This window comes from Spea bombifrons, chromosome 4 (genome assembly GCF_027358695.1).
Source record: "Spea bombifrons isolate aSpeBom1 chromosome 4, aSpeBom1.2.pri, whole genome shotgun sequence".
Lineage (NCBI taxonomy): Eukaryota > Metazoa > Chordata > Amphibia > Anura > Pelobatidae > Spea > Spea bombifrons.
The window spans coordinates 59453503-59480131 of NC_071090.1; the positions used below are offsets into that span (position 1 = coordinate 59453503).

The 26629-nt window shown below is 38.6% G+C and overlaps 1 protein-coding gene and 1 long non-coding RNA gene across 3 annotated transcripts in view; both read right to left on the minus strand.

Annotated features, from left to right (window-relative positions):
* Positions 1-26629, minus strand: part of GRAMD4 (GRAM domain containing 4) — a 40545-nt gene that overhangs the window by 12810 nt on the left and 1106 nt on the right. For both annotated transcript variants that reach the window (XM_053463351.1, XM_053463352.1), the window contains exons 2-5: positions 12019-12229; positions 9114-9237; positions 4042-4162; positions 440-498 (exon numbers count right to left, since the gene is read on the minus strand). In XM_053463351.1, coding sequence (XP_053319326.1) covers positions 440-498; positions 4042-4162; positions 9114-9237; positions 12019-12229 — 515 coding nt within the window. The remainder of the gene's footprint in view (positions 1-439; positions 499-4041; positions 4163-9113; positions 9238-12018; positions 12230-26629) is intronic.
* On the minus strand, positions 24973-25280 carry LOC128491149 (uncharacterized). The gene is made up of 2 exons (XR_008354015.1): positions 25111-25280; positions 24973-25078 (listed from the first exon to the last, which is right to left on the minus strand). It is a non-coding gene; the product is annotated as an uncharacterized LOC128491149 (long non-coding RNA).

Here is a 26629-nt window from a genome sequence, read left to right on the forward strand (position 1 = left end):
GGCTATAAGCAGTGGCAGCTGGGTTGTTTGTGATCTGAAAGTTTAATATCGTTCATGAACTTTCTTAGACTCTCGGATCTTTGATGAGTTCCACCATGATGGTATGTACTGAGGAATCATGCATGGCAGACATCATATGTAAATGATGTGTGTGTTCAAGTATGGTTATACAGTCCATATAATTATGAAAAGAAGGTGTCACAATAATAATTATAATGAACACCAACAGTATATGACGTATAACGTGCTTAATCTAACTACCAAATGCAAGCATTACTCTGATCTCTTGTGCTATATATATATATATATATATATATATATATATATATATATATATATATATATATATATATATATATATATATATATATATATATATATATACACACACACACACACACACACACACACACACACACACACTTTGATTCGGACATACCTGCTCCATTGGTCTGTGTCTGCCCTTTGGAAGGCTGTTGAGCGGTAGATTCATCAGGCCTGAGTGGAAATCAGAACCAAAAACATTTATTAAAGAAAAACACACAAAATACGTTCACCTGCATTCACTGCTGTGTATTAAAACTTAATGTTAAACTAGCAGTAGTATAATTATTACGTATCGTACGTTACCAAGAGAAATATGTTTTTTTTTTTCTCATGACTTTGTCATAATGATCACAGCAGTTAACACGTCTCCTATATCTTACTTGGTTCTCTGGTTTTTCTTTTATTCTAGCCGGGACAAATCTGTACAATTTAGGATGGAAGCAATATATCCATAGGATTTAGTATAAAATGAATTAGAGTGACTAACACAGAAAAACCCAATAGCCGTTTATAAATCAAAGCAACGGAAACTTAACCGAATAGAATACATATCTATTGTTTAGCATAAACATGCAGAGCAGCTGCATTGCATGTAAACACTATTAATACACAGAATCAGAGTGTATATTAACTGACAATATTATATGGAAGCAACAAGCGTTGCTACTGTAAAGACACCTGCTGTTCTATAGACTAGGTAATTATGTGTTTATACACCACGCTGCGGTAAGATTAGGTACCAATCACCATTTGTGTACCATATTTCACATTCAGTCAAAAGAAAAATCTTAAATATTAGCTGCAAAAGAAGTGAATTGATCCATTTTATGCTATATTGGCTAATGTAGGTTTTCTCCACGTCAAAAAGTTTTCCAATGGTGACACAAAATCCAGGATTTTTCAGACAGACATTTTTTAGCACAAATTCTTGATTTCACAAAATTAATTCACTCGAGGTACAATACACCAGTCTTGATCGTATGAAGAAGGCAGGGGTTTCCCCTCTAAATACATTTTTGGGTATAAAACCTATTTCCCCATTTATAAAAAAAAGTAGACATCACCTACCCTTCTTGTATAAAAATTCCAATAACAAAACACAGCTTTTCTCTTCGAACGTTCTGAATTACTACTGTACAAGCGATAAAGGACTGGCCAGTCGTACATAATTGAGCACCAGCCAACATCTGTCCCCATCTAGGATGCATTAACAATGTTTGGGCTAACCATTATTATAAATACCGCACCAAACACAAACCTCAGATCAAAAACTTTAAAGTCCCCATATTGAGTATAGAGTACATTTTACAAAAAGATTGAGATTAGTCGTGCATTCCCAGCAACGTACTTGCAATCAATTGAAGGAAGCGAGCTTACGGCGTTAATCTTCATGGCTATTTGTCTAAGCTTTTCGGCTCAATGTCTGATCAGATAGCTAGACAGTGCCTGACGATAGTAATGGGGATACGAGAGCAACCATTAAACTACTAGTGAGCAACACTGAGCCATTCTTCCATCGCCGTAACAAGAACAAGAGCAGGTTCAATAAAAGCGGAATAGCATGCCTGTTTTATTAACTTGAATACATTTACAATATTCTTTATGGGGGCGAAAAAAAGTTAGAACGTGTGATTCTAAAAGGAGACAAAGTTGGCAATTATCTATTATCTATAATCTTGTACTAATAATATAACCGATACTTTAACAACTAACTGGAATATTCAGCCATGGGGGAATTTTATTAATATAACTTAATATTTGGCAGTTGGCGTTTCAAACCAATGATGCTATTTTTCCCCCAAACATGCATAGGTTTAGCAGCCAAGCACATACGCTGTTAAAACAATATTATTGTATACCTTGACACATAATCCATAAATAATTAAAGGAATCAATTCTAGCAGGCAATAGAGTCCCACAGGGCCCATTCATAAACAGTTAACAAATTAAGGTCATAAAATCTGAACTCATAGGGACGACAGACAAGCAAATGAGAAATAAACAAATAAGATGGACAACCACGCGGAAAAAAAGGATGAGAGAGCTTTTGCTGACAATATCAAAATAAAAGATGTCAGCGGTTTTGAGAGAGTCATATTTGTGCGGTGTAGAAACAGCATATTACACGGACACACTAACAGCGTCTCACGCCTCCGGCCGTGATTAAGTATAATGAGCGTGTTACACGGGGAGCGAATACGGAAGAATAATCTCACAACTACATTGTGAGCAGGTCATTTGTAAAGCTTGCATCTCTTCTGCCCCAGTGGAACACACACCAACAACAACATCGCCAAGATATTAGCAAGCACGTCTATTTTTACAGCCCATGTCTGGCAGGAGGAGGTTATGCTGACTGCGATAACTACGTGTTTGCACTTGTTTGCCAACTAATGCCGGATTTCTTATTATCAGTTAGTGGGGGCTTGTTTTAGGACAACAATGTTCATACTTGAATACAGGGCAACTAAAATGAGCCACCGAAACAAAATGTGGCTTCCGGACATGATCATTAGACAGATCAACTAAAAAAAAAAAAAAAAAATTATTTTTCTGTTAGTCGGAACCAGAATAAAAATGTGCTCAACCGTTAATATAGCGGTGATTCATCCAAGCTAATAATGCACTGCCCTTTGTGTAACAGCAGTGAATGAGATTAAAATTGATTACGATTTACATGATATTACGTGTATGGGGAATTTTGAGAGGCAAGATAGCAAGCTGTAACAAGACAAGCCACACAGATGACCTCTCTCTGACCAGAGATAAAGTAGAGCCCACAGGCTTGAGTTCACAATAAACAGGCCTGCAGATAATACAGGAGCCAAATCTGAGCAGGTGATGGACTAAACCATAATATAGGAAATTATACACATATACTCAGGCACATAAACGTGTGGGATTTCATTTTACGAGCACCATCAACACCGTCCAATGGCACAATCCATATCAATGTTCTTTAGAGTCTCTAATCCAGACACAATGTCCAACAAGGGAGCTCAGCAGAACAGGATTGTTACTGTCAGAAACATCACTGTACCAGCACCAGTACCATTAGGTACTATAGGAAAGTATCTCAAAAAGTAAATCTCAGCCCAACCAAGTGATTTAAACAACCACATCCAAATAAACTTCAATGATATCGTAGAACTAGGGGTGGGGGTGCGTGTTATGTACTCCAGAGGACTGCATAAATTGATTGCAGCGGTGGCCTTTTCAAAGTCCGTTTAAGTAGTTCTGGGTGGTAAAATCAATGTGTTATGCCATTTGATCAAGCTGCAATAGTGTGACACATCAATAAGCATGTCCATAGATACATAATAGCAAAAAATAATAATTTCACAGTTGCTACACCTGGTGTGGATTATGCACGCCGATGAGAACGATTAGATCCATGCTTTATGTAATCAATATTATTCTTAATATCTTCATTGACCTATTGAGAGTTATGCTTTGAGATTTTTTAACGCCAGTGGAGAATAATTGTTCAGTTCTGCAGGGGGGGGGCGGACGCTTGCACCATATGCACATTAAAGTGCATATGACGACTGGAGTGTCCCTTTTAAGATGACTGCCAACCAAAGACGCCCAAGCAATACACAACTGAAAAAACTCCCAGATTGTTATTGGCTCATCTAAAAAATATTCTAATAATTCAACAGAAAAAGCAGAACACGTGTATGAAGTAAGGAAACTAAGAGCTGAAAATAATACCTAGTTTTGATGGCTTCACAGATTTTTTGTTCCAGTTCTATTCTTTTCTGCCGCTCTTTTTCCAACTCTTGCTTTAATGTTTCGATGCTCGTCTCTTCTCGCAGCTTCCTGAGCTCTTCCTCTGTTACACATGTAAGGAGAAGTACATTACGCTTGTTACTTTTAATCTAGGTTGGGTGTTCTAACACAACAAATAAACACATAACCCTTATTAAAGTAGATACCAAGGAGATTGAAAGAAAAAAATAAAAATAAAGCTTTAGCATTTATTTTAATATTGTAAAATTATCATTTTATATATTGCACCTAAACCACTTTTCATACTACTCAATGTGCAAACAAAGAAAAAAAAAACGTTTTCCTGCATATTCATAACGCACTGCTTTCTACTACTTCTTGCAATTATGTTGCAAGTGATAAAAGGAATATTCACAATATACCATATCACCCCATGTACAAGACGCACTTTTTTTTCCGAAAAATCTGGGGTCTAAAAACTAGGTGCGTCTTATACAGTGGTTGTAGATTGCAGTTACTACTTTTTTTTTTTTTTTTTTTTTTTTTAAAGGTAATGAAGTGGAATATTCTGCAATTGCGAAGTCAAACGCCTGATCTCAGCCCAATTGAGCATGAATTTCACTTGCTGAAGACAACACGTAAGGCATAAAGACCCACACAAACAGGCCTGGCAAAGCACCACAAAGGAGGAAATCCAGCACTTGATGATGTCCATGCATTCCAGACTTTAAGAAGTCCGTGCCTGCAAAGGGTTCTTGAGAAAGTATTAAACATTAACATTTTATTTATGATTGTGTTGATTTGTCCAATTACATTTGAGCCCCTGGAATAAGGGAACCATGTATGAAAATGGTTGCAATTCCTAAACATTTCATACAAAACTACAGGCCACAGAGAGGAGCAGAGTCCTCACCTTTGCCTGCATGATCATCAGGAGACTGGGTTTTGGCACAGAGTAGTGAACCAATGACGGTCCAATAATCCAGGATAGGTTCGCAGCCCTTGCTATTTTTATAGAAACACAGACATTGACAGCAAATAAGAACCATTCAGCCCATTTTTCCCAATGTAAGTCCCATAGTGAGAATAGCTTTATCTCGATCCCATGCCTGTTTGAATTTCCCTTACTGTATTAGCCGCAGCCACTTCTGCTGGGAGATTGTCCAATTTATCTACTACCCTCTCAGTAAAGTAGACGTTCCTTACATATACCTAAGACACTCTAGTTTTAGACTATGAGATCTTGTTCTAACACTGCTGCTCCTTTAACCCCTTGATGACAATTGAAGGTCTGGGCACGTCACGACAATTTAGGTCATTCACAAGGGCCATAGGGAGGGAAGACGAGAAGAGCATGAGCATCACTTGGAGGAGAGGGCTACAACCACATGTGCAGCCCACAGACCCTTGAATAAAGAGAGTGGTTTGCAGGTTTTCAGCCCACCTAACCTCAGCGTGCCCCAAGTATGCTGCAGCCTGTTTGAATACAACCCATTACTGTGAGCTTTATTACTATACAGCTTTGTGATCCACTCACACACACTGCACATTACTTTGAATGTTATGGGGCTCTGTGATTGGCAAATTAACCCTGTACTAACTTGCATTACACAGCTAAAAGGCCATATTTCCACTCAATGAAAAATAAGTGCAGCCAATGCAGAAAAAAAACTTGGACAGCCCTTGCCTAGAATCTCAATATATAGCAAAGACACTAAACAGTCACCGTGCACAAATGCAAAGAGTTCACATAACTCTTCAAATACTTTGTAAAACTGGCTAAAATATATGAAGAATACATTCACTCCTAATGGGAAATTTGCCAGATTACAGAAATTTTCAAGGCAGAGAAAGATATAAGATGCAATCAGTTCAACAAGAGGGGAGAAAATTCTGCTTAAAAAGCCATTCTGCTTTCTGGCAGAGAAACTGCCGGGACACAACGCTATACATGGGCTCAATCAGTATTCAGCCTGGCTCTAAAACCTAAATTGTTTAATCAGATCACAAAAGGCAAAAATGCCCATAGCAAAGTACAACAACTACCCCACCCTCATCCCATTTATTTTATTTCAGTAGAAGATTTTGGATACACATTTTCCACGGAATTATGAATCCTGCACATTTATAAAAGGGAAAATGTTGCCGAATTTAACGCCATAGAAGCGAAAGGGGTCGCTTACTGTTATAAAGCAGGATCTTTTACGAAGTTGCAGAAGGAAAAAGCTAAAGCTTTGAGTTATAGTCGATTGTTAAATGTGGGGCTAAGTTTGTGTCTGCTCTCTGCAACAACTTTTTCCCATACAAGCAGACATCTTTCAGACTGAATTATAAGCACATAGTTCAAAAACATCCACCCCAGTCCTCATTTATTTAAGAGAAAAGTACATTTCAGCACCCATCATTGCACGATATAGGACTCTTATTCCTTTTGATGGTATGAACTACACTAGTTTGGGGATTTTGGCAGGTTTCCTAGAAAATACACTAAGAGTTGTATAATAAACACACAGAAACACCATCTTCCAATTGCTATGCTCTAGTCAACTGTTTCGGTCTCTAAATAAGGAGTTTCTTCATTTGTTTGGCTTTTTGTGACTTTTACATTTCGCAGAACAATAATAAACCCCGTCCAATTTTAGTGGTAAAACAATGGAGGTTCACAGATTAAGCCCCCTTTAAGAGGTTAACCTTCAGAAGTTTACTCCTTTGCTGAAGCTCAGAAATGAAGGTATAAGTAAGATATAGCAGGACATCAAGTTCTGCGTGGTTTAACCACATATCCCACAAAAAGTAGTAATGACAGCCATTCTCCTTTACAGCAGGCTGCTAATCATCTAGCTGTGCCTGATGCTTACATTAAATTGTCCAATATGACTCCCGCAATGTTCTAAGGCCACTTACCATCGTTAAGGGGGAGTGTAATATCAAAACCATAAATAATTTAGATGTTTATTAACTTTGAATGAGGTGTGTACATCAACTTCCCGACCAAGATGCCACAGTGCGATTATTTTTCACAAAAACATGTTTTTTATTAAAAATAAATACCAGTGCATAATTTATGTTATTTTAATGAAGCACAGCAAGAGATTTCCCTTAACAGGAGCCTGGAGTGGAAGTGAACACTGTATGTTTTTATCTGATAAAATGATGGGCATGTGCTAGCAGACAGACCCGCTTGTGTTTCCTGTTGCTTTGCCAAGAGCAGAAGACAAAACGATTCTTCGTTACCGCTGAAAACTGTACACACAACTGCCTATTAACGATGGCGTGACCTGAATCTTGAAAATCTAAGCCATGAAGCAGTGGAGACATTTAGGACACAGAGTGAGGAATACAGACATTACCGACCCTTTCTCTGTGCCTTATGTTTGTCATCCCATTCCCTCAAGATTGTAAGCTTGCAAGCAGGGCTCTCTCTACCTAATGTATCGGTTTGTCTTTAGTGCTGCGTAAACTGCTGGCGCTATATAAATAAAAGATAATAATAATAGTACAAGCTATGCTCTTATAACCTTGTACATACGTATATCTAACCTGTAGTTAAGAATTCTGTTGGCGGTTAGGCGTAAAAAGGTCACTAATGCACATCCTCAGAATTTATAGGTGTCCATTCATGGGAACGCTAACCTCCACCAGTTTCATGTTTTTAATAGTTTTTTATGCTTCCCTGGGTCAGTCAGAAGGGATCAGAGGATCTTCCCAACTGCCCCTTGATCCCAACTGCCCACAAAAGCAGGACAGTGCTCAAAGGTATACAAATGTTTTTTTTTTCATTCTGCTGCTATAATTGATAAACTTAGAAGATGCTTACACAGGAAACCAACTGGACGGGTTACACTGTCCGTATATACCTAGTGTCAGGAAACCATGCCACCCATTACATTTACCACATTGGTGAAAATACAAAAAGGTTTCCTCTATTACCCCATATATAACAAACTAGATACAAAATGTAACCAAACGGTGTGGCTGTGTATGTATATGTATATGTATATATATATATATATATATATATATATATATATATATATATATATATATATATATATATATATATATATATATATATATATATATATATTTAGGTTGCACACAATGTAGGTGACCGGATACAACACACCATAGGGTTGGCACATATAAGATCAGCAGCATTGTTTGTTGTGTGGAGGCAGTCTGAGTGTTTAGTAGGAAGCGGAAGGCTCACATGTACAGTTAAACATAATATTTATGTTGCGGATTAGTAACATAGCTGCTGGTTGGGCTGGGAGCCAATTGTCAGCCCCACTACACACAGAATAGTGTACATATGGCATATACGGCTGGTACCCTAGCTCCCTTTATGTTGATCTCTGGGCTTTCACAATCTGTGTGGCGCGTGTTTTGACAGAGGCTCAGAAGGCATGTGGCACACTGGTCAGCCCCCAGGCAATCAGAATGGGTTTACATAATATAGCATGTATATAAGCACTAAGTGAATGAGCGGAAAATAGAAACATAGAATTTGACAGCAGATAAGAAGCCTCATGCCCATTTTTCCTGACGTAGAGACTCGGTCCTTAATCAGTTTGGTCTTGTCTTGGATTCACAATAGCTTGATGCCTATCCCATGCAGGTTTCAATCTGCTAAATCTCTCTTAAATTAGAAGTTCATTTGGTGAGTATATTTAGAGATTTTACCATTTTATAAAATGTGCACACTATAATGCCTTCCAAGTATTATTAGTATTAGACAACGTGTGATCGGCCTCATACCACCAGTAATACTGCCATCTGAACGGGTAGCATGATTACTTCCTATATGTTGCATGACAATTAACAGCTAGCGCTTGCTTGAATACAATCTTCTCGTCCCCTGCAGAACGAGGATGAGAAATGTGCCAGCACGCAGCTGTTGTCAGACTGCGAACATTAGAAACCAGGATTACGGCTCAAGCTACGGTATGCCACAAGTTGTCCAGCTGCTGCTACGCAGTGAAAGTACCCAATACACCAGCGATCAGCACTCATTTTACTGGCTTTGGAAAAGGTTTTTTTTTTTTTTTACTTACGAAGGAAGTGTTTTTCCAGTAAGGCGATTTCCAGATGCCCTTTGACTTCATTTAGCCGGTCAGACTCTGTGCGGTTAAATTCCGATACTACTCCAGAAGCCATGACAATGGTCCCCGAACCAGCCTTGGAAAGAGTTAAACCACAAAAATCAAACACTTCTAAAAATCCAAAAGCAGAGTCAGGATATACAAATAATGCAAAGTCTGTTCTCTATTTCACTGAATGTGACAATGTTACTTCATCTCTTCACCTGGTTTGTTAATAAAAGTAGAAATGGTGCAGTCTCGTCCTGGAAATAAGCAGCATTCTGCAGAGGCTTTTAACTAGAACATTGGGAAATGCCTTAGAACAGCAGCGATCTATTCTGTTTGCCTGGTACTGGCGCAGGCGCAAATCTCTGCTGTCAGCATTCCTGCAGCAGTAAGAGAAGGTACAGTAAAAAATTCAGGGAGGGACTCCAGAAGAAGAAGAAACGCTACAGGGCTCTAAGATTTGTAGCTCCTTAACACAGCTGGCCATAAAAACGCCGTACGAAGGGACATGAATAAAACATCTACATATCAAATCAACATGCGCGGGCGTTCAGTCATTCCATTTCCCATGAAACAGGACTAGTAGAGAAGGCATTATCAATGCATGTCCCACGGAGCACACAGTGTTTGCATGTATAAGATACTGAAACATACCAAACAGCGTTACAAGGTAATCAACAAAACAATGTAACAATGATCGTCCCCACAGCCTCTCATTCATGGATTCATTTGCACGGCTACTGACTCTACAAGAATATATTACATACACATGACATATTGTATATAATTGCATTTACAGTTTAAAATGTATTTTTTGTATCTTTAAATGTTGTCTCTGCGTTAGTTTAATTCATATGAAAACTAATTGACATGAATTAATTGCCATGGGTAAGTGGGGCAGGTTTTGGTAGCCCCTGAAACCTATTTCCTAGCAGAGAATTAAAACACATTATTTAAAAGCTAGGACATAAAATGACCAACCAAAAAAAAAAAAAAAAACACACACACAAAAAAAAAAAAAACCGGGTGAACATCACTGCTTGACACAATAGCTGGTTTCGTAAACACGCAGAATGCCAGACTACTCACACTGCAGCAACACAGAGACAAATACCCAAATACCTTTCCCGTGGCATGCCTACCTACACAGCTACACCTGGACAATTACACAAAAGTTTGGTCCCAGTGACCGGGGCACTCTAGACCCCCAAAATAGGAGGGGACCGCACTCAACAGCATGGTGCACTCCCTAACACAACGCTCCAACTGTGTGTCAGGCGAAGGGCTGTGCTTATTGTACTGGCAAACTAAAATCCCACAACTACACAAAACATACTAAAAGCCACCAGAAAAGTCATCCGATCAATCACAGCCCCTTCCTAGGCCAAGCGGTATCATCTATTCCAAGGGGGCTGGCTGAAGTGCTCCCTGTGTCAAAAGAGAACAATACCCAAATACATTTCATCATACCTTGGGTAATTGCAGAAAGGCAATGCTGGGAATAATGCTAACTCTAATGTAATCTGTGTTGGACATCCTAGCGGGGGCCGACCAGACAAAAACGAGTAGCGGAATATTGTAATCAGTTGGGGGGTGTCATGAATAAATCCAAGGTCATGAGGTGGCCTGATGGTTGTGCGCTGTTCTGCTTGGGCGAATGGACACAGACGGACATTCGTAGGAAAATATTTCAGCCACACTGACCATGCACCATTTTTGATCGCAGCGACTGCACATTTATTGCAAAACAGACATGTACTACTGTCACTCATGACACTAATTTGGTGAAAAATCAATGAAAATAATTAAACATAAAAGCACTAAAATAAATGGTGTACACATGCCAGAGGCTTACGTTCCAGGAGGTCAATGAACTTAAAATCACCAATGCCAAGATGCAATTATATGGTGGTCAGCTACAACTCTTCCTAACGTGCTATCTAAAATATCAGGGGTCAACTATTCTGGTTTTGGCAATAGAAACCAAAGAGCAGGACTTGTGTTCAAATGGTCAACTCCACACAGCCAGGCTTTATTCCAATGATTACGGCCGTTCTGTGCCAGCACATTACACGGGTGATGTGTGATACAACAGCATGCAGCCAGGTCGTAACTTGGTAAGCGTAACACGACGTCACTGCCTCATTCTGCTGCGACTCACTGGGGCGGAATCATGGCAAGCATGAGTTATACGCTGCACGTGTATCATCTTTTTAATGAGATAATTACAGAGAACAAAACTGTCCTCCTAAATCTTTACAATCTCTTTGATTTGCAGGTAAAACATTTTCTATTTACATTACTCATCAATAACCTAGTATAATAAAAGACAGTAGATGTCAATGTAAAAAGTGCTGTCTGACTAGCACAAAGTTTGATGCCCGGATTACCAATTTACCATTCAACTAACTGTCTAGTTTCAATGCTGTGGTTGATTTTGCATGCTACTGTATTTAAATATGAAATGCATGCTTTAGTTATCGGAGCTACAAAAGGAGAATTCCTTTGCTGAAGGCAGAAAGTGAAAGCATGAAATAATTTCTGCGTGTACTATGTGGCACTCCTATTGACGTCAATGGTGCTTCAGCTGCTACTGAAATAAGGGTAGTGACAATCGCACGTGTTAGACGATCATACTTAAGTATGCTTCCTGCTTTTCATAAAGGAAGCCGGTGGAGGAGTAACATGGGACATATGTTTCTAATTTCTCCAACAGCACAAACCACTGATCAAAAACAAAAAAGCAGCCATTTCGATTTTTATCACATCTTCCATGAAACACACATCCAAAAACATACAAACATATATGGAAATATGGGCCTCTAATTCGTCGTAATAAAGTTATAAACAGAATATCTAGGCAGATACTCACAGGGTCCTTTAGCTCCTCATTGTCTTTGACCGAAGTTCGAGGTATCTTCAGTGGGATTTCTTCTCCACATTCAGTATCCGAAGCATTTGGAGACTCCGCTAAATCTGGAAACTCATCTCGCTTCTGACCTCTGAACCTTATCTTGTCCAGTCTCCTTAGCATGTTCAGCACGGCGCCTTTCGGTTTTACTTTAACATGACTGTGGATCTCCCTGCGAGATGAAGAGCAGAGAGACATTTATCAAACACTCTCCCAAATCAAATGCTGGCACTACAGCCCTGACAAGCTTCACGCCCATGTGAAACACGTGAAGAATTGTGTAACTCCTGCTGTAGTGGTAGATTTACCACATATCTAGAAAATAACAGTCCTCTCACTGCTGAAAAACATTTCACAAATTCTAAAACAAAACAAAACCTGCGCTAATAGGTGTGTTGAATCAAAAGTCAAGAATATAGGGCCCTCTTCAACATACCATATGACTGAACACAGATCACACATTACATACTAAGAATATCACATGAGTAAAAGTCAAGTAATGTTGGAGTACAAGAGCTGTACCAGGAAATCACAGGCATTTGAATGTTTATTTAGGTTTCCTATAAATATATATATATATACACATACACACACACATATACATATATATTATATATATAACACACTACACACACTAATATAAACTTGCTAGATATTTGCTTACATTTCCCTTTTTCAACTAATACGTGATTGTACAATGCATTGTTTATTTTTTATGTGATAATTTGGTTTTAGAATTAGCACTCTAAGAACAAGATAATGTCTCACTTCTCAGCTGTAAATGGAAAATACCACTGCTGGGACCTCGTGTTATTCTGTGGTGATCACAACTTCATTAAATTGGACTCCATTATGCATTAGTTGGAAGACTGAAGGACATGAACTACGATGGCAAAATAACACCATGAATGGTATGCGTGATCGATTATGGACGTTGCACACCCCTTTGGAATTGTGATATCAAATATTGCATACAAATGCCAATGCCAAGCGGGGTAAACCCCATCTGCAACTCAAAGCCAGGCTGGGAGTCGCCAGGACAGTGAAAAACTGGTTCCGCAAGTATACCATATGGCACCCTGGCAAGAATACTCTTTAGCATCCCCACCCATATACTGTATTAGTTTTTACACAATTAGGGTTTTTTACACACAACTCCTGTGTGCCGTTTTATCAAAACATCGTTACGTGCACAGCTGTAGAACACACCCAAAACATTGTGAGCACCGAGAAAAGAAGGAATCTAAAGCGCGGGGAGGATGTATCTTCTTCCCAATAGAATCACCTGTCCCTAATAAAGCAGTACTAGAAATGCCCCCACTTCAGACCTGTGCCCCTAGGGGGAAGAGGTCAATGCCCAGAACCCGGGTGGGATGCCTAGTGCCGAGACTGACAGTACACTGTGATTAAAGATATCTGTTCTCGGTAGCTCAGTTAAGGTTTTTAGAGAAGACCCCTTTGAAATCAGTGATTACATATCTGAATAACTGAAACAAACTTGGAGCTGTGACTGCATGTTTACCGAGCCGTGGGCAGGGACACGCGTTGTATGTGACAGGTCATGTCAGTAGAAAATCAATTGCATTAAGTCACTCTACCAACACATGCACTGCAAAATCACCCAGGGCTTGGACAAACACAGGCAGGGTCTCTTAAAAACATTATTGGTGGCTCTTAAAAGTTTGATTATGGTATATAAAATAAGATTTACAATTGGCTCCTAGACACAAGAGTGTCAACTGTGCCATAAACGATGATCAGCCTAAATCAAGAAAGACAACAAGCTTATCGCAACACCCAGTCTGCTTCTTTTAAAAATTTTGCCTTGTGTTAACCCCTTCAGTAGAGGATGAGACACATAACACAGTCTCATAAACATACTACTTGTTATGCCCTGTCTACTCATTATATAGCGCTATGGAATATGATGGCCCTTTATAAAACAAACAATAATAAAATCATACACAGCTTCAAACTCAAGCTTCTATAAAACGCCACCGCCAGAATGAATGCATTTGTAGAGATAAAAATATTTTTTTATAGCGAGGCACAGAAAGTGACTACCAAAACCAAGCTGATTTATACCTATACACTCAACAACGCAAACAACAAAGGCTGTACACATTAGTGTAGTCATTACTGTTTTCTTAGTGACTAATAAGCAACTTATACTACAGGACAGAAAGTGACCCTTTGTCTACTGATTAGTATAGAGAGACATGTACAAGCCTCCAGTAACATTCCGTTCTGTATTTAAGGATATTTGCTGAGAAATCTTTTAATTCTCCATGAACTTTGGTATATTTCACTTCACAAAAAGACCAGTCTAAAATGAAAACATATTGTGCAAGGCCGGAAAATAAGATATTGAAGCATTCTTTTTAAAAAGAAAACAAAAAAAAAAAAAAAAAAAAAGAGAGATAGCCTATGTGAATCTAAATAGCAAGAGGAAAAACTAAACTTGTCCATTTCCCTTGATTATATTAGTTTCAAAACAATTAAGGGTTGGGAACACTTTTTTTTTTTTTTTAGATGTTATGTTTTGCAGTTTATTTAGGGTGAAAGTGACTGTACAAAAGGCAAACTAAACAAATGCGAGGGCCTGAGCTTGCTCTGTATAATGCATAAATCTCGTACACATTAAGTTTGTATTGCTCTTAGCCTGCACGGCCCTTCTTGCAATAGGAGCTCACTTGCTTTGACCCTTCATAACACATAGTGAAGTTGAAAATTTCATGGTCGCCTTACTAGTGAAAGTAGTCACATTTTCTTGATTATGCAAACCTATTAATTTACACTTCCTCTTTGGTAGGAACAGACTGGCTTTGACACCCTTAGAAAAAAAATAAGTAGAAGTAAAGGCAATTAAGGACACAGTAGCAGCTATGCTACCTACATATGTCTGGACCGAGGAATAATAGTGAATAACTTTTGAAACACATCCCTCCAAAACTATTACGCCAATTAAAAAACAAAATCCTTAAGCGGTCATATTAAACAAAAAGTTAGATGTGGAGGACAGGTGTTGTTCAAGCTGACTGAAGGAGCCCACTCTCCCACAATTACTGCACACACAGTGCGGATAACAAACAATGTGAGAGTATAGGATAGTACGCACGCATCTATGCTTGAGTGTGTGTGTATTTATCCAGGTACATGTGAGCGTTCAGGTATGTATGTATGTATGTATGTATGTATGTATGTATGTGGCCACCATCACCTGCTGAAATTCAATAAATGTAAAAAAGGGAATGGCATCTCTTTTAGCAGCCATTATTTCATTTTATGATAACTGCCCATAGTTTAGGATCATGTAGATCCTGAAGATAACCTTTCCTCACCAATATAATGTGGGTTTTATTTGCATAGATTGCTATACAAAGAAAACAATGTATAAAAAAAAAAAGTGAACTTGGTACAAAGCCTGAAAGCCCGTTATCCTGTCCCTATAGCAACCAATGGAATGTTGCCGTTTGGATCATTCCACTGGTTGCTATGGTGTAATTTCAAACTTTGCACCAGAATCGGTTTTGATAAATAACCCCCACTGCTCAAACTGTTCCAGCATCTATTCTCACTGATGTGAGTATCTAAGAGCATCGATGTTCTAAGTAACCGAAACATTACAACCGAACTGCTTGTCAGGTGAAAATGCAACGATCCTGGTCAGATTGTGATGCGCAAACCTTTTTTTTTTTACAATTTAAATTTTAAAAATATTTAAATAAACCTTTCTGGACTTTCCTTTTGACAAGGGACTTGGAGATTCTCACCAATTATTTCACTTTACTTTTACCATTATTTTTGTATGAGCACCATGACCTTTTTCAATTAGATTAAATTTAAATTAATCATTTCTGTCTTTTTGCTCTAAGACTTGAACTCATTACTATCGGGTTTTGGGGTTATACATTTTTGACTAAATTGAGTTTCCCTCTAATTTCCGAATCCTCCTTAGGTATTTTTAAAACCGTAAATAGAACTTGGCAGCGTGTAAAGTTTTGTGGTCTCAGAGCGAATAGGTTCTGGGTTAAAGTGTAGTTGCTCGGTTCCCTGCAGGGAAAGAGATAAGTGAGCCAGAGGACTGGCAGTTCTGTTAACCCTTTCACTCCCATGTCTCCCTAACATCCCGCTAGGGCTACCAGGTAGCGGCCCAGTGGCCCCTAACACATATTTTACCTTTCACGTATAGCACAATTTTTATATTCCTTTGAAAAACTGTTAGTAAGTATTGGATTTCTCTTTGTTTCTGCCTCTACAAAACTTGTTTCCCCTGTAGACAGAATCTTCTCACTGCTTGCAGAGAGAGAGACGGAAAGCACCAAGCATGCTCACGGTCGGATTACAGTTGGGTGTGTAAACATTCCCACAGCTCTTAAATACAGCTTCCCTGCTCCCAAATTCTACATACATTTGATACTTGTTTTACTTCTTGTTCTTCACTCACCTAAGATCAACTAAAAAAATCTCAATAAAAAAACCTGCTATAGGGCCCACATGATATACTTCCCCTGCCAGGCAGCTCCGCAAAAATGTGGGGGTGGGGGTTCTCCTAAAGGTCTTCTTTGTATTTATTTTACAGGTTTAATTGGTGCATATTAAAGCACATCAATAAGCATTTGTTGATCACTGAGGATATCACGAAACACTGCTCAGGTAGCCTTCTAGTCATTTTTTGCCAATCTTATAAAAACATCAAATCCAGGGATGGAAACTGGTCTCATAATTTAAAGAATAAAGGTAAGCAAGCCATGCCAGGACTGTGTTAGAGCCTTCAATCATACTTCAATAGAAACCCAAAGTGGTGGCATATTACAAGAGAGATGCACAACTCCACAAACAGGCCAAAAATTCAGTTTATCTGTGCCTGAAAAACAAGGAGTTTAATGAATTTTTAATTGCGATGTCTGTGCTCAAGATAGGATATCCAAAAATACGACAGCTTGTCGGGAGTGTTCTAATTTTCATAACATTCCTAACATGTTTTTTTCTTTGTCGCTTGCCTGGGTTTGCTAATCTCAACTTTCAGCCTCAAAAGGAGGGTCAGAAGTACTACACAAAGTAAATTCCTGAAAAATACATGTGATATTCATTTACCGTATTTATGGAAGACTTTAGTAGATTTGGGCATGCATGCAGGACGGGCGACAATGCCAAGGGGCGGATGTATCTGCATTTGCAAGTTAGAAGCATCCTTGATGTACTGTAAGCAGGGTGCCAAAGTATTCCAATAAACACCCCTGAGGGGATTGACACAGCACTCCGAGTTCCTGATGTTTAACCTGCACTGTTCTTATGGTTCTTTTGCTTGACGTTACAGGTTTGTACTTTTGATCTTTGGATATTGTGGATTATTAGTGCCTCTAAACACTGGTATGTAGGACCCTCAAAACAATCAACGTCTTTTTCTCAAGTTATACTATTTGTAACTTACATCAAAGAAGTCAGAGTGCTTAAAAGTACAGAATGGTTTCATCGCTTATGACACAGGGGCTGCTTTCAGTGCTATGCTTTATGAGCTTGGAAGATTGTGACCCTCGTGCTGTGAAGATAATCAGTGCTCACCAAAGACATGGTTATATAAAAGCCTCATCGGTCTACAACATGTCAGCGATAGTCTTGCCTGTTCCTCATTTCATCTTGTGGACACGGATAACAGAATTTGTTCTTTCTAAACAGAAAAATATTCAAAACCTGTAGATACGGCAATATTCAACACACCTATATAAGGCATGAATATTTCGGTCATATTATATGGCTAAATATTGCTTAGCCAGCCACTATGTCAAAGTACCCCAATTTGGGCAAGTTCTATCTAATTTAAAAAGCAATATATGCCCATATAATGTGACGGAACCCCCAATATCCATGTCTCAGGTGTTTTTTTAATGGTATTCACCGGGTATGCACTAATTTTCTTGTTTTGTGTACATATTGGTCATTATTTTAGCAGCGACACGAGGATCTGAATGTGTATGCCATTTATGCTCCTCTTTCTGTATATTCTTTATAATAGTACAATATTGGCTTCCAAATTTCCTGTTCCACTTCAACAAAATTATAATTGCACCCCTTTATATGTGAAGTAAATAAATCATTGCAGACCAGTAACTTTATTCTTTCATTTGAATGTTTAATATATTATTATTAGAAAATACATTGAAAGAAAAAACAATTTTCCTTTGTGTCTATGGCGACAACCTATCTTGTTGCCTGCTTTTTGTCACAACAAGTGTTCTTTTTGACAATTGGTAACCAGACACAATTGTCTCTATTCTGTAAATACGTAAGGTTAGGACACTGAGCAATGGTGTGCATTTTATTAGTTATTCAAGTAGAAAAAAACAAATCAGACTTTGACTGAAAACAGGAACCATAGTTAAATACGCTTCCCGTACATGCACTACTGAGATCCAACTCGAGCAAATGTGAGCCAATGACGGTAAATTTAGGGAAGTCATAGCATTGTAGAAAAGCATGTGATATGTCAATCTTATACTTGCCCAAACTCATATACATGCACCCAGCAGCTGGAAAAGGAAAATCACCTTTGTGAATATATATGCAGCCGACATTTGAGGACAAGGCCATTCAAATTACAAGAAACTTGCAATTTATATCCAACATCGACGGCATAATATACCAGTTTTAATCACTAATCCTTCCAGGCACTAATGGACATGAAATCATTGGTAACACTATATTCAGTAGCAGCCACCGTCACGAAAACCAACCTAGTGCCCATTCAGTAAATAGTCATTATATATATATATATATATATATATATAGTCAATGGCCAAGTCTTGTAAATTGGGTAGAAGACATGATGATCATGGTTTTATTGAACTGACACACATTTCCGGTCGGTTTGACTTCAGCACCTTATTATCAGTCATTCTAGCTAAAGTCATTAATAGCAAAAGGCCAGACTCTACCACCACAGCATTCATCATTATTCATGACAAGAGTACTAACACCACAGGCGAGCTCAGACTGTTTTATGCAATGCAAAGCGCAGATTATGTATTGTTTTATACAGCCCCATCAGACTACACAGCGCTGTACAATAGGTAAACAGGACATAACAAGTAGTTTATAACATCCATTTAGAGATTTATTAGCAATATATACTTACACACACCACCCTTTTCCTTCATATAAACACCCAGAACTAATGTGATGTCTGAATAGAAAAGATTATATTCCTAGACATAACCAAAGTATCGTATTGGAATATATATGGAACAATTTGCACCTAATAAAATATTAAATGCCAAGTCAAGAAAAAAAAATTAGATATTTCTCTTTTAGATCAAAGTAATTTTAACACTAGACAAAGACAACACGAGACAACACAAAATGCAGCTTTTAAGTAATGACTTCATTTATAGATGGGAATGAAAATGTGAAAAAATGCCCCCCCCTCCTTAGCTACTAAATCAACCAATTAACCAAATGTAATTAATAACTTGGTTGAATTTCAAGACACACACACAGGCATGATTACTGCCAGCCCTGTTGAAACACAAATTAAATAAAAGTTGTCTTGCAAAATGAAGTAGGTTAAAAGGTCTCAAAAAGCAGATGTCACGATCTAAAGGAGTTCAACAGATGAGAAACAAAGTTACTGACGTGTATCAGTCTGGAAAGGTCGGCCCACCAAGACTCCTCCAAGAACACAGAGGACTCATCCAAACACGCAAAGAACTACGGGCCTTAGTCAAGGTCAATGTTCACAATTTCACTATAAGAAAGAGACTGAGCAAAAATGGCATCTGTAGGACAGTTGCAAGACAAAAACCACTGCCGACAAAAAAACAACACAAAGGCCTGTTTCACATTTGCCTAAAAACACCTTGATGAGCCCCAAGATTTTTCAGATAATATTCTGTGGACTGAAAGGGGAATTTGGCGCTTCAGGACTTGCCAGAATTAATGAAACTGTGAATTCTGCTCTCTACCAGAAAATCCTGGCGGAGAATCATCCCATGGCATAAAAGAAACACAGTGATGGTTTTGGAGTGGTCTAGTCGAAGTCCCGACACGAATCCAATTGACCTGCTGTGGCATGAAGGGAAAAAGGCAGTTCATGCTCAAAGAACCCTTCAATGTGGCTGAATTAAAACAAATCTGCCAAGAAGAGTGGGCCAAAATTTCTCCACAGCGATATAAAATTCAGTTATCACAAATATTTGACTGCAGTTGATGCCACCAGTTATTAGGTTTAGGGGCAATTACTTTGTCACATGGAGGACATAAGTTTTAGTTAACTCTTTAACTTCAGTAATTGAAAAGTTAAAAGCTGCATTTTGTGTTTATGCACATTGCCTTTATCTTACTTATTTATTTTTTTTACACAGTGTTGTGTGTATCTATCTATCTATCTATATACACACACACAATTTTAAAAGACAGTTATGGATATCTTTATACGAAACATAAAATGAATCATATTTAGTGAATAATTATCACTGCTGGCGTTACGAAACATTTATCTATCAAGATGATGAACAATTTCTGGTGAGCAACAACACTTTAATCCCAAAGGTATCTGGACATGGTCAGAACCTAGAAGTCTCATACAGAATTTCCAGCCATTCTGAAAGCTTTAAAGTGAACGGCAACCATCAGAAACGGCAATCTAAAGAGGAAGTCATTTAATGCACAATGCAAGCCATTTCATGAGTCAGAAAGAGATAATTACAACGCATAAAACATTTACCAAGACAAGAAGTGTTTCTAGTGAGTAACAGTACCATAACACCAGAGTAATGCACATGATCAAAACCTAGAAATGTGGTATAGCTGGATATTCTTGACTTTCTGGAAGAGATACATTGTACATAAAAGTGGTTTTAATCAGCATTTTAAGCCATTTCAGACACCTCTTAGCGCGTGTTCCAGTTCCAATATATTGGGTGTATATTCCTTTAAGTCTGCCCTGTTGCTATAGCCAAAGGACACACAGCATGATGACTGTGCTAAAATATTGGTACGCTCATCGCTACATATCAGGAGGGACTATATCAACAAATGATGGTAATAAAAGTGTTTTGGGAACATTTGTGCTGCATTCACCATAGGAATAGTCAGCAGGACAAATTACTCTGTACAGATCCTTAGAACCATGCCAAACATAATCAAACATTTCAAATGCCATAGATCTTTCTCGCTGTGTTAATAAGCACATGGGTTAATGCCAAGAGAGTCAAAACATCCAGCGACGTTTCCCCAACCACCACAAGCTGTGCCAGACATACGCAGCAACAACCTTCAAAACGCTTGGGTGGGTGTCACACTCCCCAGACAGGTCTATGCCAGCAGCGGCCAACGCCATAAAGTGGGAAGAGTCTGGCTAGTAGTGGAGGCAGGAGGGCTATAAATTCCTCTGCATAGCAAAGCTTTGAATCCAGCATCAAAACAATCCTACAGCACACACCATTAAGATTTTCTGTATACAATCGCAAGCATTTGCGTAAAAGTCTAGAAATCACTATATTTATTTAGAAGATAGAGGCACACGTTGGAACAACGTGATGAAGATACTAATCAGATCTGCCAATTTTACTAGTGCAGCTGTTAGAATCATTTGTAGGTTAAAAAAAAAGTTTGTTGGCAAATAAGAACTCTTCAGACCTTAATCAGTCCTTAGTCTTCTCTCAGATTTAGGATCAGTTAATGCATGCTTAAACTTCCTCTGCTGGGAGGCTGTTCCACGTATCTACCATCCTTTCGGTAAAGTAAAACTTCCTTACATTAGATCTGAGACTCTGACCCTCTAGTTTTAGATTATTAGGGTTGCAGGGTGGGCTTAAATAGTACTAATGAGGTGACATATCAGCATACCACAGCAGGTAGCCTTCTTAAAATGAACCCCTTAATGACAAATACGGGCTCAAAATGCATTGTTTTGCAATGGGTTTAGGGACCGCCCATTGTCCTTAAGGGGTTAATGGCCCTGAAGGTACACAGCCTTATTACTAGTTACAATGGATTCCACTAAACTGTTATACTGAAAGACTACCTATGCTACAACAAGCAGAGGGAGACAGCTCTGCTCTATAGGATGTCTGAGGACAGGAATCCTGTGCCTCTTCCTACAAATCCAGCAGTCCTCAACAGTATTTGTTGCATATACCATCTACACTTTACAGTGAGAATGATCAAGATTCTTAGTGCACTTTTCCATATAAACCAGCCTCATACCCCAGTGAAGTAAAACGTCCCTTTATTACATTTCGGCCACTAACCCTAGTTTAGGACTTCTTGTCCTAATATTCCACCTACTTTCAAATACACTTCACCTTTGTGCTTGTTTTCACAAGAACAAAATTCACAAGAGAAGGAGGTGTCGCAAAACATATCTAAGTCACATGCCACAACACATTCAACAGTACGAGTCAATCAGGTTTCTAAATTAAAAAAAAAAGTTAGTATAGAAAACGTTAAAAACTAAATCCAGAGTACGCACACACAGAGAAATACCCTAACAAGGATGTCATTCAAACATTGTATCTGCTTCTGCTCAAAACACTTGGAGAATGTTCCATTTTCAAAAATAAATAAAATCGAGCCTTGTTTATAATGCAATTTGCTAGTACTGTATAAATAACGTATAATTGTGGTACTCTTTCACAAAATATCCTGCCAAAAAGGCAATTTGCACAGAGCCAGATTTAGTTCAACTATTAAACTGTCAATCAGTTCCTAACATATATTCCAAAGCATGCACGGTATCCTACACCTACAGTACCGCACGCAGATCATTTCGGCATCTTGGTTTCACAATGCATTATCCAGCACAAACCCCGGTGACCTTCTCCCGCAGTAAGGTCTCAGTTGGTCCTCCATAATTGCATAGGAAATGAAGGAGATTTCTTTTATCTCTCCGCACTGAATTACTCATGCGTTTTATACAGCCAGCACAGCCCTTCCTACAGGAGCAGCTAATCGGGTTTGTAGTCATAGCTGGAAGTTGAAATGTTTAACACTCCTGTACAAACTACGCCTCTCTGTATTCTCTAAACCTCCTAAGGTTCCTAGACATTCAAGTAAACCAGGCCCTGAAATGTAATAGAGGCAATGAGAACAGGCTCCCTACCGTAGATATTTTAAGTCTTCAAATGGATTTCTTTTTTTCCTGTGAAGGCCCAAGTACTCTGCCGTTCACTGAAGAAAAAAACGGTGCTACAGTGGAACGGCAACAGTGGCAACCAAGTCCCCTATCTTCCCACACTGGGATATACGGTCGTTTCCTTGGCTTCCAAGCCAAAGCAAGGGAGGGACAGATCTTCTTGAAAGGAGAACTCACTGGAGTCTTCAGGGGGTGGTAGTGGACAAAAGGCACAACACTCTCTCCGACCCAAACAAGTCTTTACTTCCCACTAGCCCATAAACAACAAAAAGTGGATCGGACGTACAAAAGGCGTGCTTACCAACCTCACCTGTGAATTGCAATCATGCCCCTGCACAAAAACCACAGTGAGCGCCCCGCCGGACCAAACCAAAGTTTCACATATTTTTGAGGAATACCATAACAAAAAATTATAGTCCATAAGACATGTGAAACAATTGCCTTGGCCATATGTGCACAGCTCACCTTTAAGAACCAGAGAACGCCATGTCAGAGACCAATCATAATCACACAACCAATTATTATCAAAACGGACCACAGCCTTGTATGCAGGAGGAGGGACAAATGCCCTCTGTGGTGTATGACATAAAATGACTATTTGGTAAATTACTTTTTGTTTTGTTTTATTAGTATCTTCAGTTTTAATGTTTATATGTATGTATCCTATTCTCTTTAATCATCATTTTGTACGCATTTATGCTAGGACTTGGGTATAAAATGCACAATCTACCCCTTTTTCATTGGCGCTTACATGCAGGAGAACATACTTTTTACTAGCTGCTAGACAACAAAGGATGAGCCTCCTCTCAAGGTTACAGAACGTAGGTAAGCTGGGAGGCCATCCTAAATAGAGATGTGTGTGAGGCATGGAGTGAGTTTGTATGCAAGTGTGTATAGGTGTCAGTACGTGTGCGTGTGAGTATATGCAAATGTGCGTATGTTCGAAACTGTAGACATAACCTGTGAAACTGAAGTTTGAGTGTGCACTATATACCCCTCATTTTTCCTACAAAATTAAAGTTATACCTGTGTACACAAGTGCATATTATACTCGAGACTTTAAGCCAAGCAAATTTATTGAACATATCTGAATGTCGCTGAGAGGTGGTAGATAAACCGCATCCTAACATAACTGGCAGAGGCAAATACAGTGATGGAATGGAAACGTGTGGGATAGATTTTCTGAATTATTATTGATTTCAAAGGGAAAACCCCTAATTAAATCCAAAATTCCTGAAACATAAAGCAAGGATATGCAAATATTTAAAGTTACAGGAAAACACATCATCGTATTCCTCCAAAGAAATTCCAGGGCAATTTCTATTTACATAGCATGTATACCGGAAGCAGGCGTGTTTATTGCTCTGCTGGTTTAATTGAGGCCGTAGATAACGTGCCACAGAGCAATAAACTGATAAGTGTTGGCTTTGTGTTTCCAAATTTCTTTAGCAGTATTTGCTGTGAGTTTCCTCTATTTGATAAACATCTCAAGCTCAAGGTGACAAATATAAAAAACATGTTACATATTTAAAAAAAAAAAATACAATCAAAAGGGACACTCCAGCCATCCTATACACTTTAATGCATATGATGGCTGTGTTGCCCCTCTTACAAACTTGTGTGAGAATTGGCATCAGAAGTGCTGTGAAAATGGGACTCTGCAGGGGGAGAAAAGGATTTTTTTATAACTGGTTGAAGAATTAATTCTTTGTTGGGGAGGCTTCACTGGACTGTCCCTTTAAAGAAAGGGTAGTAACAATATATACAGTCATACACTGTACTAGCAGTATAAGAGTGTTTATTAGCTGAATGCACATCAAGATTCAGAAAAGCACTTAGTGCTTAGAATTATTATTAACCATTTGATTACATGGTGCTTAGAGAAGTCTTAGAACTTTGGCAGGATTTTGTCCCTGAACGACAGAACCTGACAGCTTATAGGTGCAAAAACTAGCCTTAGCTGTTAGGGCTTCCACTGGAAAATAAATGGCAACCTTTCCTTAAACCCATTAAGGCCAATGCACTGTTAGCCCATACATGTAGGGACTTTGTCGTCAAGGGGAACCTTTTTCAGTTTACGATACCTGTTTCAAGCTAGCTTAATCTGAGCACAAGTGCGGCCATATTTAACTCAAACCTACAAGTCATCTGCTTGCACAGTAAGCCCCGGGTACGCACTGCCGAGAATTTTAATACTCACTGGGAATCAGTAACACATAAAAGGGCACATTATACTAGTATATATGGGACAGATCAGCATTCCTAGGGAAGAAGTAGTCTAATTGACCTCTGTCCATCGGCTATGTAACTTCAGCATTCACACCTGAGGCAACCCATCCCCACAGCTGACACTTAAACCAGGAAACATACTTCCATATTAAGTGACACTTCCCCTTTAAAATAGTAGCAGACAGTATAGAGCAAAAACATGCGAATTAAGTATTTCACCCATTATGACTTGCAGCGTTTTCATATAATAATGCTATGTACTTCAGGATATTCTTTGTTGACTCCATTCCCATCTCATATAATGAGCTGCATAAAGTATACTTCTCTAGCACTCGATGAATCGCAGCCAGAATTTTAATGACTACTGTTGAGTGCAAATATATCAATAAAGATGACTCGCAGATACTAGGCCTGGTTCCAGGTGACTCTGTACCAGTGGGTTGGTAATGCATCAGTTCACATTGTGCTGTATCGTATTCTTCGACTAAAGGGTTAAAGGCAGCAAGACTCCTGCACTCCAACAAAATGATGCAGAAATCACATTGAATTCTATTTACAGGTTCAGTTAGACAGTCCTGGTCGATTTGTTTAAAACAGACTTTTCATTCAGTTTCAGAACACAAGTGAGATTCACAAAACATCACAACTATTCCCGCTAACTTTTCTGGTAGAACCAGACTTAACACATGTAAATGTTATACTACATCCTACATCGAACGACGGTTCATACAGCCCACACATATCCTGCCCGCTGCAAAGAAGAAAATGAAATAAAAGTGGAAATGGAGCCAAAAAAAAACAACACTCCTCTGATTCAGCATTAATACTTGTCTAAGGTTAGAAGCAACATCTGGACATGTATTTAATCACAATCAGCAAGACAGCCAAGTTCACCGAATACTGTTGTAATACACAAAACACACAGTCTTACAGAACTGAAAAACATGGCGCTAATATATATATATATATATATATATATATATATATATATATATATATATATATATATATACACACACACACACACACACACACACACACACGGAACTTGTTAAATGATTGTTTTTTTTATTGCTTCATATAGCGCTATCATATTCCAAGGCGCTGTACAGCAGGTACATGGGACATGACAAGTATAACAGTTAGACCTACAAAAACAACAGGTGAGGAGCGCCCTGCTGAAACAACCTATACTAATGCTTTGATCGG